General features: G+C 34.3%; 4 protein-coding genes across 4 annotated transcripts; 1 reads left to right on the forward strand and 3 right to left on the reverse strand.

Annotated features, from left to right (window-relative positions):
- Window positions 1-4193: 4193 nt before the first annotated feature.
- Window positions 4194-6452, reverse strand: CBG06470 (the record flags this gene model as incomplete). Its single annotated transcript, XM_045237170.1, has 7 exons — window positions 4194-4433; window positions 5101-5385; window positions 5430-5582; window positions 5635-5732; window positions 5847-6135; window positions 6182-6324; window positions 6371-6452. 7 exons carry the CDS (start codon window positions 6450-6452, stop codon window positions 4194-4196), a joined length of 1290 nt encoding a protein of 429 aa, XP_045093220.1.
- Window positions 6453-8206: 1754 nt separating this feature from the next.
- On the forward strand, window positions 8207-10199 carry CBG06471 (the record flags this gene model as incomplete). The annotated part of the gene is made up of 7 exons (XM_002647358.1): window positions 8207-8312; window positions 8354-8587; window positions 8636-8715; window positions 8820-9201; window positions 9458-9543; window positions 9595-9733; window positions 10018-10199. The coding sequence occupies 7 exons, from the start codon at window positions 8207-8209 to the stop codon at window positions 10197-10199; spliced, it is 1209 nt and encodes a 402-aa protein (XP_002647404.1).
- Window positions 10200-11326: 1127 nt separating this feature from the next.
- CBG06472 lies at window positions 11327-12950 on the reverse strand (the record flags this gene model as incomplete). Its single annotated transcript, XM_045237171.1, has 4 exons — window positions 11327-11506; window positions 11860-12221; window positions 12432-12508; window positions 12856-12950. 4 exons carry the CDS (start codon window positions 12948-12950, stop codon window positions 11327-11329), a joined length of 714 nt encoding a protein of 237 aa, XP_045093221.1.
- Window positions 12951-14157: 1207 nt separating this feature from the next.
- Window positions 14158-15131, reverse strand: CBG06473 (the record flags this gene model as incomplete). Its single annotated transcript, XM_002647360.2, has 4 exons — window positions 14158-14322; window positions 14366-14572; window positions 14672-15033; window positions 15080-15131. 4 exons carry the CDS (start codon window positions 15129-15131, stop codon window positions 14158-14160), a joined length of 786 nt encoding a protein of 261 aa, XP_002647406.2.
- Window positions 15132-18181: the final 3050 nt, after the last annotated feature.

Here is an 18181-nt window from a genome sequence, read left to right on the forward strand (position 1 = left end):
GTATTTTGGGAATAAAACTTTTTTATAAGCTTTCATTTTTATTTACCGAAGGCACTTATGAAAAAAAATTTTGTTCTCAAAATACAAAGTTTTGTATGTATTTTGTATAACAATTAAAGCCACACATTCTCTCAAAATTTGAGCAAATTTGGATAATTTTTGAGCCGAGTCATAGCCAAACTCCAGAACCATACCTTTTATGCTACAGTGAGCACATCTCAAGAGCAAGTGATCCAAACCGCTTCAAATTTTTTTCTGTATATATTTGATCTACGTCAAACATTTTTCATTACAAAGCCAAACTTAAAAAAAATTCTGACGGAAAAATGTTTTTCTTCTGGAGTCATCGTCACGTCTGTGAAGATTCAGAAAACACAAAAATTGAGTGAGTTCTAAAAAACCTATACAACGTTTTGTTGGAAACCCAGCTACATTTAACAAAAAAGTTTTCAATTATCGAAGTTTGAGAAAAGTTATGAACAAAAGTATAAAGGTACACTCACTAACGTTCGTCACTGTATGTTCTAATTTTTAGTTTTTGCCATGTCCTCCAAAATATTTCTTGACCGAAAATATTCTCGTTTTACCGACGGACGGTTTCTGGTCCACCTATTTAAAAGCCACATATTTAATTTCTAATGGAATTATTTTTTTTACAAATACTTTTCTTTTCCGTCTGCTGCGTCTTCTATCTCTTCTATGCGAAATTATCTCAAGTGTCTTCTGACACTCGACGTCTTCAGATTCGCTCATTTTTTGGAATCGTTCTCCAAATCACTATTCCATTTTTGTTGGTTTTGGTTCCATTGGTTTTATTAACAGTTAATACGAATTCAGAAAAATTCGATCAATCGAAAAATAATTTCACATTTTTACCATTAGTTTTTCATAAGGGAATCGGTAAGTCCATTTTCGATATCGATCATTTCTATTTTCACTGATATTTTGTAAAAAACAAAATGATAATAAGATTACAAATGTTCCAACTTCAAATTCTATGAGAGCATAACTTTTTTTTTCTGGGAAATAAAAATTTCAATCAGAAACTGTCATTAAGATTTGAATCTTTAAATTTTTTGGGTTTGGAATTTCTATCTGAAGTAAGAAAGTTTTCCAATTATTATAATTTTTAAGAATTTTTTTTGGGAATCTCAAAATATCCGAATAATTTGAAGTTCATCGGAGTTGATTTAAAAATTAGAATTTCAAGTTTTCATCTGGAAAACTAAAAATAGTTTTCAGCTGGAAATCAATTCAAGATTTTCAGAGTATTTGAGGGTTCTGCAAGTCTTAAAATCTGAGAATCTTAAATTTTTACTCAAACTCATCTCTGAAAAATTTGAAATACCCAATCATTTTTGTTTCTTTCGTCATCTATTATTTCCTTCAAAACTAATCATGCGTTCTCTTTGTACTCATTTTTTTGTTTTTCTTTCATTTGGCTAGACAGATACATTTTCTATAGTTCCGGTCACATAATTTTTTCACACATTCTGTGAAAAAAACCTTTCAGAAAACCGCTGAAATTTCAAAAATGTCTCAACAAATAAGCGAATATTTCAAAAATGTTTATTCGATTTTGTGTCAAAATTCTTCTGGGAGCTTTTCGAAATTTCTGGAATCCAAAGAAAGTTTTGTTTACACCTGCCGAGTAATTATACTAATTACCCTACCTATTCAGTTTTTTACATTTTTCTGTATCCTCAAAAAGACGCCAAAAATCATGGATTCTGTGAAATTGAGTCTTTTGAATTTAAATTTTTGGTATACATTTTGTGGAGTTTCTTATTCATTTTTGTCGACACCATACATTTTTTATCCGCAAAGAGTTTTATTCTACATTGGAGTTTTGGGTGATTTGAAAATTCCGAAGGAAGTCAATTACTTTCTTCAACGTTTGGCTAGTTTTTGTAGGTTTTTTTTTCATAAAAAATTTAAAGTCCCAGAAAATATCTGAACATTTCAGTGATGATGCTGGCATTTTTTATCCTATTTGAGAATCGGAGCAGTTTAATTGTCAATAATATTTTTCGATTCAAAAATAATTCCACAAAGTATTTGTGAATATTTTCCAACATTATTGGATGTATGGGACCTTTTATTCCCTTTTTTTCAACTTCCCGGATACCGATGAAGCCAGAATTTTTTTTTTGAAGATGAGGAAAACTCTGAAACTCTGATTTTTAGAATTTTCGAAAATTTAAAGTTTAAAAATGTTGAAAATTGAGAAATTCTAGACACATGCATTTCTAACATTCAATTGATCTGTTTTCTAGGTCATTTAACATGCTAACTTTTGCAAGATTAGTTTTCTAGGCCACCATTGTAACTGCCCTATACAAAAATCAGGTGAATATCAGGTCATTACTAGGCCGTTCACCACTGTAACTATCAACTTGCAAAAGTTAGGCTACCGTACTGAAAAAGCCCAAAATGCATAGAGCATAGAAAAGTTCAATTTTGACAAATTTTGGGATGGTGTCTGAAAAATTTTCCGAGATAGCATCTTCTCAAAAAATTGTCTTTCTCAAATGTCGCATTTTTTTAGGTTTACTAACAGATCTGACATTTCTGAAACTTTAGAATTCCAAAAGTCGAAGTTTAATGCCCAATTTTCAGACCCTGCCATGTCCTCCGAAATATTTCTTCACCGAAAATATTCTCGTTTTACCGACGGACGGTTTCTGGTCTACCTATTTAAAAACGACATATTTAATTTCTAATGGAATTATTTTTTTACAAATAATTTTCTTTTCCGTCTGCTGTCTTCACTATCTATTCTATGCGAAATCATCTCAAGTGTCTTCTGACACTCGACGTCTTCAGATTCGCTCAATTTTTGGAATTGTTCTTCAAATAACTATCCCATTTTTGTTGGTTTTGGTTCCATTGGCTTTATTTGTTGTCAATTTTTCCCATTGTCTTGGAACAATGACAACCTGAAAGCGAGATAACCCAGAGTCTCCCGATTTTCCCCATAAAATCCCTCTGGATTATCCGCTTTATTCGGGTCATGTTCATTCCCCTTCTTATCTCTCTTCGTTCTCTAATTACAAGTACATTGTTTCACTCAAATAATATTAATATTATTTGAATACGCGCCAACGACCGCGTTGCAGCGACCGCGCCGCGCCACTCGGCACTGGCGCCCGCCGCCCGTCGTTACTCAGTCTTCGCTGCGGCGTAGCGAGTGTTCGTATCTCACCAAGCTGACCGCTATGCGGTCCCGTTTAACCTTTTTTGCCTTTCAGCTAGTTTTCTACGTTTGGCATCGTTTTGGTTTGTTAGCACCAGTTTTAGAAGGCAGCAAGGTTTCCTCCGGTAGCTCCCAGGAGGTTTTAGCCCTACACCTTTACTTCTTTTCTGTTCTTGCTTTCTTTTCCCAATTCCATTGTCTTTGCCGTTTATTCAAATCCCTTTCCGTTAATAAACTTGGATTTGAATACTTTGTGTACTGTTATTTCCTTTGCACCGCTTATCTTACACATTTGGGGAGAATTGGGGGTCATTTCAGGTTGCAGACACTCTCGGGTTAGGACGTAGAATCGGTCTCGACTGACTGAGGATCCGCTGTCAACATTATTACCAATTAATACGAATTCAGAAAAATTCGATCAATCGAAAAATAATTTCACATTTTTACCATTAGTTTTTCATATGAGAATCGGTAGTTTATGTATTCTTTTAGTCCAATTTCCATATCGATCATTTCTATTTTCACTGATATTTTGTAAAAAACAAAATGATAATAAGATTACAAATGTTCCAACTCCTAATTCTACGAGAGCATAATTTTTTGTGAAATAAAAATTCAATCAGAAACTGTCATTAAGATTTTAATCTTTAAATTTTTGGGGTTTGGAATTTCTATCTGAAGTAAGAAAGTTTTCCAATTTTATAATTTTTATAAGATTTTTTCTTTGAAATACATACATTTTTTAAATAAAACTTTGGATTTTTGAACTTGAAATATGTTCAGATTATCTCAGCTGCGGATTCTCAAAAATTTTCGCAGTTTTGAAATATCACGAAATTTGAAAAATTTTTTTGAAAACTAAGGTCATCAGTGTTCAGAATAGTTCCATGCAACTTACAACAAATTCATTATAACAAACTTTTACTCGTAATGAAAAATGATGTTTTGGTACATAGAAATTATCACAAACAGAAAAAAATTAACTATTGAAAAGCTATTAAAACACAGGTGACATAGATTCACATGGATTTGGAAAATTTCGAGATTCCCATAGATATCGTGCTATCCTGTCACATTTCACTGGAACTCTATCGTAAACATTTAGGACCCGTTTGATTATTGCATTTGTCAACTTTTCGGCAAATTCTGATTCCAGTGGTCGTTTAGTGACTTTTAGTAAAGACCCATCGGCTTGAGTGACCAGTTGCCAATCATTGAGATGTGCTCGATGTGAGTGCTACGGAAATGTCTGGAAGTAATATGGGTTTAAAAAAAAACGAATGAAGTATACCTGACGACAGCTTGAGATTCGTCCACTTGAATTGTCCTGACGCCAGGTAGTTTGGCAATAGCGAAATGGATGAACATGATTCCGACATATAAAAATACATGCAACAGACATTTTTTTCCGATTCAAAAGATCGGGAAGAAAGATTTCTATCTCATAGTTTCGTACTTTGTCTGTAGTTCGCATTCCTTTTCGAACAGGCGAAGCTCAGATAAAAATCAGGATGTGTGCCGTATTATCCCTAGTAGAACGCCACCGATCCTATAAAAGACACTCCCATGTATTATTTTCAATACTGGAAAATAAAATTGAGCGTGGGATCATCTTCCTCGACGAATTTCGATGTCACCGATTATGGGTGTTACCGAAGCGATGTGTTCAATAGATTGAGAATAGATGCTGTGGAGTACGCTGTGACAAAAATAAGACAATAACTTAAAGATAAGGAAAACAGAAAGGGCAGGATATAAATCCAAAAATAGGCTGTATAAGGAAGCGGAAGAAGGTACGGAAATCGACTTAAGATCGTGATCGGACTACTAGGGTTAAGGATAGGAAGTTTTTAAATTGCAAGATGACGTTATATTAGAGGTAATACGGTACTTGCAACTCATACCTTTTCTGGCTTAACTATAGCTTTCGATGCATTCCAAGTTGGATCAATCGAATCTGTCCACTTCCGGAACATCATATCCTCTTTTAACTTTACAACGTTATCAAATTCTTCTGGCATGTCATCATATTTGACTATATTCAAAACTGGAATTTGAATCTCCCCAACATTGGAATCTTGTCCATTTAGAAGTTCGATAAGACTTTGATTTTTAGTTCCTGATATTCTTTCATCTAGATCCAAAAAGGACACCCATTTAGAGTGATACTTAGCACGCAGATGGCAGTCCTAAAATTTTAATTTCCCTGTAATTGAATATGTAATCTTCTCACCTGAATAGTAATTAGGTGCCATGCGTAATAGGGTCTTTCATATTTGTCGTGTAGATCAATCACTTCTACATCTCCGGTTCGAACATAGTCAGTCAATATTTTACGATCATAATCTGATATTACTCCCACATAAAAATACACAAAAGCTGCGCCCTGAAAAAAAAACAGTTCGTTCAATATTCAGAAGTATTACTTCCAGTATTACCTCCAGCTTCATATGCTCCACAAATTCCACGATTTGAAGCCATTTTGACTCGTTACCATACAACGGAGCTACGCAGACAGTAAGATCGTGTAATGGGTCTATAAATTAGGACAAATTAGAGTACGATTCAAAAAAGGAAAATGAAAAAATGACCTGTCCAGATAACGATCAAATAATTTGATTTATTTCCCGAATAAAACCCATTAACTCACTTTCAAACGACCTGAACGTTAACCTAACAGGTTCTGGAATTTCTTCTTCATCATCCAAGCTTCTGGAAATTGACACAAACTCAGCTCCGATTCTTCTAGGACAATGTAAAACGGATTCCGGAAAAACAACACTTCGATATGAGATTTCAGGAATTTCAGTCCGTTTACAGTCATAGTAACGACAGAATAGATTTTGTTGAACTGTATACTGAGAAGTTAGAGATATGGAAATTTGGTCAGGGTAGACATAGGCTCCCAAGATATTGATAGATGTGTAGTTTTGGTTGTTCTGAAGTATATTTCTTTATTTTTCAAATTCATTTCCAAACTCTTACTTCTTTCGAAAGTTCCAATTTCATCCATATCCACTGAGAAAAGGTATTCAACAAAGAACCGGTAACAGTATTTGTGTATATCTGGTTCCAAGCTGGTAAATAGCAGTGACTGCTAGGTTGAAATTCATATTTGTTGAAATAACCTGAAAATGTTCATAACTATTTTTCGCGACAAAAAAAACTAGGTACCCATCCGGTTCCAACATAATAAACCAACACAAAATAGAAGTACACAAAGGAATAATGAGACGGTTTTAGTGGCATAGCGCATTGTGACGGAATGAAAGACAGAGTGCTTCCCGAACCGCCTGGCTTTTGAATCCTGAACGTCGGAGATAAACATCAATGTTTGGATGGATGCAAGTCTTTGTTCATCTTTGTGAAGTCTGGGTTCGCATGAACTAACGGCATATACCAACACAATAATACAGCATAAAAGTAAAAATTGGAATAATACGACGGTTTTTGTGGCATAGCATGACGAAATGAATGACACAGTGCTTCTGATCTTTTGAATTCAGAACGTCGCAGATCAGCATCAATATTATCGTTGTCTGGGAAAAAAAGTTGGAGACGCAGAAAAATTGTGTGTGCGCATCCACCTTATTTTGTTTTGCACTTCGATATTTTGATTACACTTCGGCATCCACTTCTCTCTAACCTTTTTTATTTCACTATCAGACCAAAATAATAATTGGATGAGATGAGACTTTGTTCATTTTTGTGAATTTGTTTGCATGATCGAACGACATACTTCTGGAATGATTGGAAAAAACATGCAGTACCAATCAATAAGATATAGAAAAACATATTTTCCATTGGCTTCTCGGGCATTTGGACCATTCTCAGGAGTCTGGATCTCGGCTGCCAAGTTTTCGACCGTTCTGAAAATTCTGGAAGATGTAAATAGACCTAGATTAAAGGTGGGGTGACAGGAGATTTTTCGTAGGATTTTTGTAGCCAGGGTATGCATTTTACCGTAACGGTGTACAACGCTTAATGTCACTCTGCGTACAGCGGTCGTCCTCACCCTTATGTTTACAATCGGGCACCCGCTTTCTCTTCGTCCGCGTGGCTCAGTCGGTAGCGGCGCTCTACCCCTGAGCTGCCCATCATGAGTTCAACTCCTCGAGTTGCGTATTTAGACGGAATTTCGAGAACATTATTTTTTTTTCATGTCTCCTCATCTTTAAAGAGTTTGCATGCACAGGAGTTTTGGAAAACTCCTAGTTTTACAGCTATTTGCTGATATCCGAAAGACACCTGCTTTTTTCACGTTATCAGTATCAGGTGTCTTCCAGAAATCGGCAATTATCTGAAAAACTAAGATTTTTCAAAAGATTCCGTGAATGCAAATCTTTCAATCTAGGTCTGTTCTACATCTTCCAAAAATTTCAGGATGGTTGGAAACTTGACATCTGAGTTCCAGACTCTTAAAACTGATCAAAATGGCTCAAAATCAACTGAAAAAATGTTTTTGTATATCTTATATATTCACCGTTACTGTATGTCACATGATCCAAATAGGTTCTCCGAAAATCATGTTGGGAAAAATTAAAACTTGCTATTATGATTAAAGGAGGCGAGACAGCAAAAATTTCGGGGGACAGTTCGGGGGACGAAATCGCGCCGCGCTTATGTAGACCATCGGTCATCAGGCACCTTCGCGCCCCCGTAGCTCAGCCGGTAGCGGCGATGTACCCCTGAGCTGCCTGTCATGAGTTCAACTCCTCATGGGAATTCTCTATGCAACATATCAGGCAAACTTTTTTTTTGGTGTCTGGCCTCCTTTAAGCAAGTCATTTTGATCCAGGAAAAACACAATTGCAGGACCGTGTTCCCAAAATCCCAACCCTTAAAAATTTGTGGACATTTTATGAACTCCGATGGACCTAAAATTATATTTTCTGTGTTTACGAAACTATTGAATAACCTGTAGTCTCACAGTTTTTAATCTCTGACAGCATGTGTTAATCTTTTCATGCCTGGTTCGCAAGTTTTTTGTACCAAAGTCTTTTAAACAAAATGAAACTGCTATTTTCTCATTCATCAATATTTTTCATTGTTCTCAATCATATTTTTGCACAGAACAACGATATTTTTGAAGTTAACATTTTTATTGAAAAATGCGGTAAAATATAAAAAAAAGTATTAAAAATATATAATTTTCAGACCCCGCATGTGTTTTCGAACCTCGACATGTGAATTCTGAAACTGTGAAGTTATTTCCAAGAAGTTGCGAAACAGTATGCGCATATTTGCTTTTTGATGAGTCCACAGATGTTTCAGACAACGAATTGTCTGGAATTTTTCAAAATATGCGAAATTTATTCGGATTTGTACATGTAATGAATACAAACTTTACTAATTTGAAATTCTTAGAAGGTTTGGAGTCTCTGGAATGTAGTGAGTAAAGTATTCCAAATTTGAAACCTCTAACTTTGAAAATTCCAGATTACAATGATAATTTAGTCATTCAATCCAACAAATATATCACTGAAATTGGAATCGAAAGTCTTCAAGGAGTTCTTGCGGTATAAATTTGAGTTTTAACCCTAAAATGGAAAAATTGGGATTACCAAATTTTCAGGTTCGCTCCATTGAGCTTTTATTTTGACAGCAAAAAAGCACATTTCAGTTCCTCTACTTTCTTACAACTGATCGATTGAGCATTGTTATCACGAACAATTCTCCAAACTTTTGTCTAACCATTCAAGAAACAAACAATATGTTTTATGCACAAATTTTCGAACATGATATGATTTCTGCATCGATTTGTGATTTTAATCAGACTTCCATTGAAGATCAAAAATTGTGTAAAATCGATAATTTCGATTTGACGAATTTCAATCCAAAGTGTCAAAGAGTTTTTGGGACCGTTTTAGTGAATGAGGGAGATGAGTTGTTGGTTGGAAAATTGAATAATATCAAATGGATTTATGGAGAGCTAGTGATAAATGGAACGAAATTAGAGACGATTGACTTTTTGGACAGTTTGGAGCATGTTGTTTCTTTGGATGGTGAGATGTATTTTTTTTTGGAAGTTATTCATTTAAAAATGATTTTTTTTGGCTCCAGGACATTTCGAAACTGATCATTTCCCTTTCTAGAATTGTATAAACTTTATAAAACATTCAATTGAACCTTGAAACCTGTATTAGAAGGACCGGTCCTTCTATTGTTTCATGCTATCTTCTGAAGGCCCTTCTATTAAAGGGGTCCTTCTGATACAGGCTTTACGCTAACTGTACCACCTTCAAAATGTATTTCTTCCAGCAAAATCCAATATTCACAATTCTAGTCCAGCAATATTTATTTACAACAATCAAAAATTATCAAGTGCAAGTTTCCCAAGTTTGATGGTAATTTTTTAAAATTTCATAATTCAAATCTGAAGTTTCGCAAAATTTCAGACTGTTATCGGCGGTTCCAGTCCTTTTCAATTCGTTCAAAACAACGAATCATTAACTTTTAATCCGGAAATTTGTACGAAAAGTCAAAAAGGGATGAATACGATCAAACAAGTCCCAACTATCGATGGGAAAACTTGTGGTGATTTTGGAAATTATAATATTTTATTAAATTGAATTTATTTCAGAACAATTGGAAAATTTATATGGCTTGAAAAATGTTTCTGAACGTTTAGGACTTTTAATGGCAAAAGAAAATTTGGATTCGAAAATTGATATTAACTTTTTTTTGTTAATTTTGTGTGCATTTTTATTTTCATAAAGAAAAAATCAGAATCTTTTGATTGGTTTTCCTTTCGACTTCACTTGCAACTCAACCAAGGTGCTGCTCCTGTTGACCACATCGCATGAATTGTCTGATTTCAGTTCCAGGAGTTGAAAAAATTATCTTGAATTCCACTGCAGATTTCTTCGAAACATCATTCTTGTTTTTAGATCCTCCACCAACATTTCCTCTTGCTCCTTATCCAGTTCCTCCTCTTTTATATGCTAATGGCACCTGCCTGCTCGCTCTAGCTCCAGAGCTCCAGTGCTCCAGCTCCAGATAAGTTGATTTCTTCTTGTTTTTATTCTGAATCTTCAACGTTTTCTTATTTTCAGTCTGAATTATGCACCCCCAGAATTTTCAAAATTTTTAACTCTGAAATTTGAAAAAAAAAGGGTACGGCGTGTTAGAATTTTTAAAAATAGAACTGCTACAAAATAGTACTGCCACGGAATAAAAATGCGTGAAATAGAAAAGAGCGAAATAGAACTGAGCGAAATAGAACTGCTACAAAATAGAACTACCCAAGTCAAGTTATAGCTTATTCCAGATGAAAAAAATCAATCTGAAAAACACATTTTCTGCCAGTTAGGTTCAATTCGTGTCAAATTCCGATCGATTCAATGTCGGATATGACCCCCTTTTCGAAAAAAACGAGTTCTATTTTGTAGCAGTTCTATTTCGCTTAGTTCTATTCCGCTCTTTTCTATTTCACGCAGTTCTATTTTGTAGCAGTTCTATTTTAAAAAAAAGTTCTAACACGTAGTACCCTCGAAAAAAACTGAGAGAAATGAAATCAACTGTCAAATTATAGCTGATTTATCTCGGTTCTTGTGAATGACCAGCCAGTTTGCCGCGCCTCCGGGGCTTCAGCTGGCTGGTGCGCCTTCGGCGCGATTTGACCTAGTTTTGGCTTTATCGTCGCTTCGCTCCTCTTTCTTTTTTTAAGGTCACGTCAAATTATATTTAATTTTCAAGCTTTTCAAAACGTGCGGACAAAACCACAGAGAAAGAGACGCGACTTCATTTATTTATTATAAGAATGATATCAAAAAGTTGTCAACTTATAAATATTTATCATAGTATCAGTAAAATTTTGTCAATTGACCTTTTTTGAAATCTTTCACAGGAAATTTGATATATGAGCTCAAAGTTAAAAGTTTTTTCGGAGGCATCCTATTAGAGTGATTACGGTAGCTTTCACTGAACGGAAAAGATCAAAAATGGGTCGAAAAGATTCTACAAATTGAAATTTTACGATTTTTAGAACTTCAAATTTTGAGAGAGGTGAGAGTCTGAAATTCAAACGACTTTACTTTTTTTGATGAACCTGTTCTTCAAAATTCTAATTAAATTAAAAGTTATAGAAAATTGAAAAATCAAAAAATAAGTATTTTAATTTTAAAAAAATCATTTATGAAAAGTCGAAGTTGTTTGTTTTGTAGAATGATTCACAACTGTCACTTTCCTGCCATTTACTGTAATGCTTTTTAGCTGCTTTGGTTTTTTCGCAATCAAAAATACAGCTACTATAATTGCTTCAATTGCGCATCCGGTGATTTTTGCTACAGCAATATATGGACCAATTACCTGAAAAGTGATTTTCAGAAAATCAATTATAATTTTTATAATCTCACCTCGAAATTGAAGAAGCTAGTAGTCATAGACAAACTTCCCAAAAACGAGGGCAAAAAATCAAAAATCAACACAACTACAGTATCCAAAAGTGCCAAACGGTTGGCCTGGAAAATTATAAACTTTAAAAAAATGACCAAAAATAGTACCTTTGTAATTTGACTGTTTGCAGTCGTATGCTTTGAGCTTTTGTAAAATAATAATCTAACGGATAGAAAACTTGATAAAACGAAAATCGTAAGAAAAATGACCTGGAAAATTGAAATTTATGAAAAAAATGCCTGGATATGTCTAGAATCAGAACTTACAGATTTGTGAATCGTCCAAAAACTGTAAAAACATTTATTGACGGCGCATCCAAAAACTTTACAGTTTACAGGAACTACAAAATCATATGAGCAACATCCAAAGAGCACGATTACTTCGGATAGTGCGAATGCAATTGAAGACGTTATAATAAGCCACGCGGGAATCATAAATTTTCCAGTACGGTAGGCGATTGGAAAATATGCGGCTAGAACTCGATCGGCCGTTATAGACAAGGCGATTGTAGATCGGCAGGCAGCTAAATTAGACCAGGGAAGAGAATGAAAAATGATGATCGAACGATAATCTTGAATCAGGTCTGGAGCTCTTATAGAGAGCAATGTAATCAGGACGGAAGTGAATACTGTAATTGATTCAAAAAAATTAAAGCATCAGGAGAATCAAACTCTTCAAAATTTTCTGAAACTCCAAACATTTCTAAATCTCAGAAGTTCAAAAACTATGGAATTTTAGAAAGTATAGGAAAAATCAAGAAATCACAGACATTTCAGGGGTTTCAAAAGTTTGAAAATCAGGAAATCCAGAATATTCTAAAATTTATTTCCAAACTTACAACTGATCCCAAAACATATATCGATGATAAATCGGCAGTAGAACAATCGCATTTCGTCGTTTTTCTTAGATTTATTTCTGAAACTATTTAATTTTTTCACTTCGAATCACAGTTTCAGATTTAAAGGTGGGGGGACAGGAGATTTTCCGTAGTTTTTTTGTAGTTAGAGTATGCATTCTACCGTCACGGTGTACAACGCTTAATGTCACTCTGCGTACAGCTGTCGTCCTCGCCTTTATGTATGCAATCGCGCGTGCTCTTTCTCTTTACCCGCGTGGCTCAGTCGGTAGTGGCGCCGCACCCTCTTCTTCGCCCTCACAAGTTCAACTCCTCGAGGGGCATCTTTGAACGGAATTTCGAGAACATTATTTTTTTCATGTCCCCCCACCTTTAAAACATAAATTTTCAACGAAAAATAACTCACGACATGATTCCAGTTATCAATTTTATGTTCACTGATGTTGTGACTATCGCACAGGCGATTCCCCATAAGCACACCATACAAATTATCGAATCCATGTTAAATAGAGAATCCAGTTTGAGAAGAATGAGATTCTAGCCTAAAAATTGAGAAGTGTAAATATGGATGATTCAAAAAAAAAGTTAGATTTTTCAAAAAATCACACGATCCACCAAGAACAAAACTATTGCTCAACTCCTAATCGTGAGAAAAAACCAGGAAGAGGAAAAACTTATTATGACACATAAAAATTTTCTGATCTGATTTATATTGTTTTTCTATTGTTCGAACAAATTGGAACGGGGAAAATTTGGGAAAATTGGATTTTCGTGATTTGAACAATAACAGTAATTTCCTTGTTATCTCACTGATTGGGAGAAAATTGGGAAAATGAAATCTAAAACATCTGGATAAATAGATATACAGAAAAACAAATATAGATTCATTCTGAGATCCTGAGGTTCTGAGATTTGAGCAAAAGATTCCTGATTTTTGCGATTCTGAGGTTCAAGAATTCTGAAAATGACTTTCTGTAAATCTGAGATTATGAGGTTCTGAGAAATCTGTTTTCTTCAGTCCGAGTTTTATAGATTTTTCTCAAAATCAGGTTCTACGAATATTACGTTCTCATATTCTCTGTGTTTTCATTCCCCGTATTGATATGTGTTTTTTTGTTGTTATTCATTTTTTAACGACCCAATTTTCGGTTCTTTGAGTTTAGACACTTTCTATTTTAAATTTCTGTATGGGTTCAAAATTTTCATTTTTATTCACAATAGATGCCAATCAGCTAGCATTGAGAAGAGGGCATAAGATGGGCAAACGGAAGCTTTTAGCCAAGAGGGTGGCAGAGTGACGTAGAGTTATGAGACGACTGGTTGCGAAATGACTAGTTGGAAATTTCAGGAGTCTGGTGCTCGGCTGTCCAGTTTCCGATCACTTTGAAACTTTGGAGGGTATAAAATAAACCTAGATTGGCAAATTTGCATTCACAGAGTTTGTTGAAAGTTCCTAGTTTTTCAGCTATCAGCTGATTTCTGAAAGACTCCGTATGTTCCGTTCAAAAACCAGAAAAAGGGGGTGTCGAGCTTCAGACTCCTGAAAATGGTCAAAATCAACTGAGCAACACGTTTTTGTACATCTGATTGACAGGTTCTGTATATAGAATATTCAATTTTTTAGTGGCAGAGTTCACTGTGGAATCAAAAAAAAATATCTGAATGTGAGTTGAAATTTCAAAAACAATTCGAAAAAAAAAATCAAAATTTATTTCGTATGTACTGAAAATGTGTTTTTAGTCGACATGGAAGCCTTCCCGACTATAATTTTCTTCAATTGTTTTGGTTTTCGACTGATCAAAAACGTTGACACTATAATTGCTTCGATTGCACATCCCGTAGCTTTGCACACTCCAATATACGGACCAACGACCTAAAAACGAAGTTAGAAATTTTTAAAAAGTTTAAATTCTCACCTCGAACGAAAAGAAGGAGGCAGTCATAGACAAACTTCCCAATAACGAGGGCGAAAAATCAAAAATCAACACAACTACAGTATCCAAAAGTGCCAAACGGTTGGCCTTGGTAATTTGGCTATTCTTTGTGGCATTCTTATCGTTGAACCATAACAGTAATCGGATTGAAAGTAGGATTGATAAAATTGCGAGTGTGAGGAAAATTGTCTGAAATGAGAGATTATTATAGAAATGTGCTATAATAGAACTGATGTTCGAAGCGCTAGAGACTTGCTGGTAAGTTTGAAACAAGGGAAAGTATCTTACAGTTTTATGAAGTGTCCAAAATCTGTAGAAGCACCGATTCACTGCACATCCCAACACTCGACACCCAACTGGAACATTTAATTCATAACCGCAGAATTCGAAGAGCACCAATTCTTCCGATAACCCAAATCCAACAGAAACCGTCAAAATAATCCACATGGACATTACAAATTTTCCAGTACGGTAGGCGATTGGAAAGTAAGCAGCTAGAACTCGATCAGTGGTTATAGACAAAGCAACTATAGACCGCGCGGCTGCCAAATTAGACCAGGGAAGGGATAACGTTACGATAAGATTACGGTAGGGCTCAAATGTTTCCGGGAAGTTGACGTAGAGAAAAAGGTAGAGAAGAGAAGGGAATACTGGAAAGTTGGGCTGTTTGAAAAATTAAAAAAAATTGAAACTTACGACAGGACCCAAAACATATATCCAGGACGAATCGGTAGTAGAAAAGTCGCATTTCGTCGTTTTGCTTTGATTTGTTTCTGGAAAAATTTGGAAGTTCAGGAATTCAGAAATATCAAGGGATTTGGAAATTCGGAACTTCAGGGTTTTCTAAGAACTCCAGCAGTTCAGAATGCCCAGGAAGTCGAAATTCGGAAAATTCCCGAATTCCAGAGATTCAAAATTCGAATTTCAGAGATTCGAATTTAAAGACTTCCAACGATTCCGAAGTTTAGGAATTTAGAATTTTCAGCAAATCAAGAAATTTTGAAGAATTCAAAAAATCTAAAAATTATAATTTTTTATACTTACGAAAACGTCCGAATCACTAAATTTATATTTAGTGCGATTGTAATTACACATCCGACCATCCCGAAAACGCACAGAAAATTGATAAGCGAGTCCATTTCAGAAATGTTCTGAAATTAAAAAAATATATATAAGAATATATAAATTATACGCAAATGTTTAGAAAATCCTCAAAAATTAAAAGTTTCATTCCAAAAAACTACTCCTAAACAATTCATTAAATAATCCATGACTCAATTTTTTCACTTTTTTTCGGTCTCACAAAATTTTGAAGTTCTCAAAACTTCATGAGAAAAAATTTTTATGACACATACCGGAAAAAATTTCCTTATTTTTTGTTCTGATTCAAATCAAGTAAATAATAAAAAAGACACAAAACAAATTCTGGGGAACAAAATGCATTAAAAAAAATTGAATCAATGCTAGCAAAAGGGATTTTCGAATTCCGGAATTTTTTTATTCAGTTATGTTTTCTAATTTTCTCAGAAATTGCAAAAAAATAATGGGACAATATTTACTGGAACGAAAGCTGAAAAAGAAAACATCATTAAAAAGAATTGAGATATGAAAAACAGGATTTCTGAGTAGCTGAAAAAGGGAAGTGATGAAAATAAGAACTTTAAGAGTTCTCAAAATTTGGAATTCTGAGACTAGAAAATTCTAAAAAATGGACTTCCTGTTTTCAGAGTTTTTTTTTAATTCTCAAATTCAAAACATCTAAAAATAGATATTTTCGATAAGTCGATAGTCAAACAAATTTTTCCAATTACGAAATTTGAGAACCTGAACTCTCGAAAATCTGAAAAACTGAGTCCTAAAAATCTTAAAAATCACCATACATGTCAAGTTTTCCAACTGTTTAATTCTTTTAAAAACCTGAAAGAATCTAAAATTCTGAGACTAGGAAATTCTGAAGAATGGACTTCCTGTTTTCAGATTATTTTAAAAATTTAAAAATTCTGAAATTTGAAACATATAAAATTAGAAAATAATGAAGAGTGTGCATATTGTTGGAGTTCTAAAAAATTGAAAGTCGAAAATTCTTTCAAGATCAAAAATCGGGATTCTAAAAACCTGAAAAGGTGGACTGATTAGCTACATTCATGAAATTTCATGAAATGTTTTATTCTGAAAAATGTTGAACTATCAAAAATTGAAAATATGGAAAACGTGCTCAATTTTCTAAATGTTCGAATTAGTCTGAAAGCCTGAAAGTCTGAAAATTTGGTTGGGTGGCCTGAAATTCTAAAATATTATAGACTGGATTCCTGGATTTTTTTAAAAAACAAAATTCTTAAAATTCTGAAAGTTGAATTGAAAACGTTTTTTGTTCTTCGAAAAGTCTGGAAAATGCAAAGTTCTGAAAAACGGACCTACCGAACACCTGAAATGAAATTTAGAAATTTAGAAAAAAAAGTTATGAAATTTAGAATCACTTAGTTTAAAAGTTTCCAATTTTCTAATTTTTCTAATTTTCGAATTTCCGGATTTCTAAATCTCCGAAAATTTTGAATATTGAAAGATCCTGGGCTCCGCGTCACTTCTAAACCGNNACACTNNANAACCAGCCATTTCTAAACCGCNGCCAAACACGCCACCGGATAGCTTTCAGACTACAAAAACAATTTCAGGGTTTTCAAATATGCTTTTTCTGAAAGAATACATTCTGAAATCTAAAAAAAATCCAAAATTTGATGTTCTCAAAAGAAGAAAATTTTTGAATTTTTAGATTTCAGAATTTATTCTATTAGAAAAAGCATATTTGAGAACCCTGAAATTGTTTTTGTAGTCTGAAATTTATTCATTCGCCTGTATTAGCACGCTTTCGAAATGACCGGTTTCGAAGTGTCGCGGTTTCGGAGTGACGCGGAGCCTAGATTCTAATCGCGAAATTCCCCATTTTTAATTCTGAAACTCTTAATTCTGCCTTTTATGTATAAACAATTTTTGCTTTAAAGGTGGGGGGACAGGAGATTTTACGGGGGATTTTCGGGGCCAGAGTATGCATTCTACCGTGACGGTGTACAACGCTTAATGTCACTCTGCGTACAGCTGTCGTCCTCGCCTTTATGTATGCAATCCGACGGCCGCTTTCTCTTTGCCCGTGTAGCTCAGTCAGTAGCGGCGCCGCACCCTCAATCCTCGCCCTCACAAGTTCAACTCCTCGAGGGGCGTATGTAAACGGAATTTCGAGAAAATAATTTTTTTCATGTCCCTTCACCTTTAATCAAAAATATAATTTCCCATTTACCAATTTATTTTTTCACATGGCCCAGGGAAAAAAACCCAAATAGAAATTGTTTTTCTATCCCATTTGAGTCAGGTCCAGTTTTCAGAATACATGAAAATACTTTATTTTTTCACGAATTTATTTTTTATTTCCTTCAAATCAGAGACAATAAAATTAGCGGCTCCCAGGAATTGAAAACTTCCGAGTTTGAATTTTTTTAGGATAGATGTGGTAATTTGACATTTCAGAATTTGAGATTTTTAGATTAAAAAACCAATTTTACAGACTACAATTGCACATTTGAGCCCTATCACATGAATTCGAAATCCATTAAAAAGTTTCCAACAAACTGCACAGAAGTTTGCGCTTATTTAATGATCGATGGAAATTCGAATGTTTCTGAAAAACAGTCATCAAATATTTTCAGAAATATTAAAGTTCTTTATGGTTATTTGAACATTTTAAGAACCGATTTTAAAAATGCCAAATTTCTGGAAGGACTGGAGACTTTGGAATGTGGTAAGTAA

Source organism: Caenorhabditis briggsae (genome assembly GCF_000004555.2).
Source record: "Caenorhabditis briggsae complete genome, chrV, whole genome shotgun sequence".
Classification (NCBI taxonomy): domain Eukaryota; kingdom Metazoa; phylum Nematoda; class Chromadorea; order Rhabditida; family Rhabditidae; genus Caenorhabditis; species Caenorhabditis briggsae.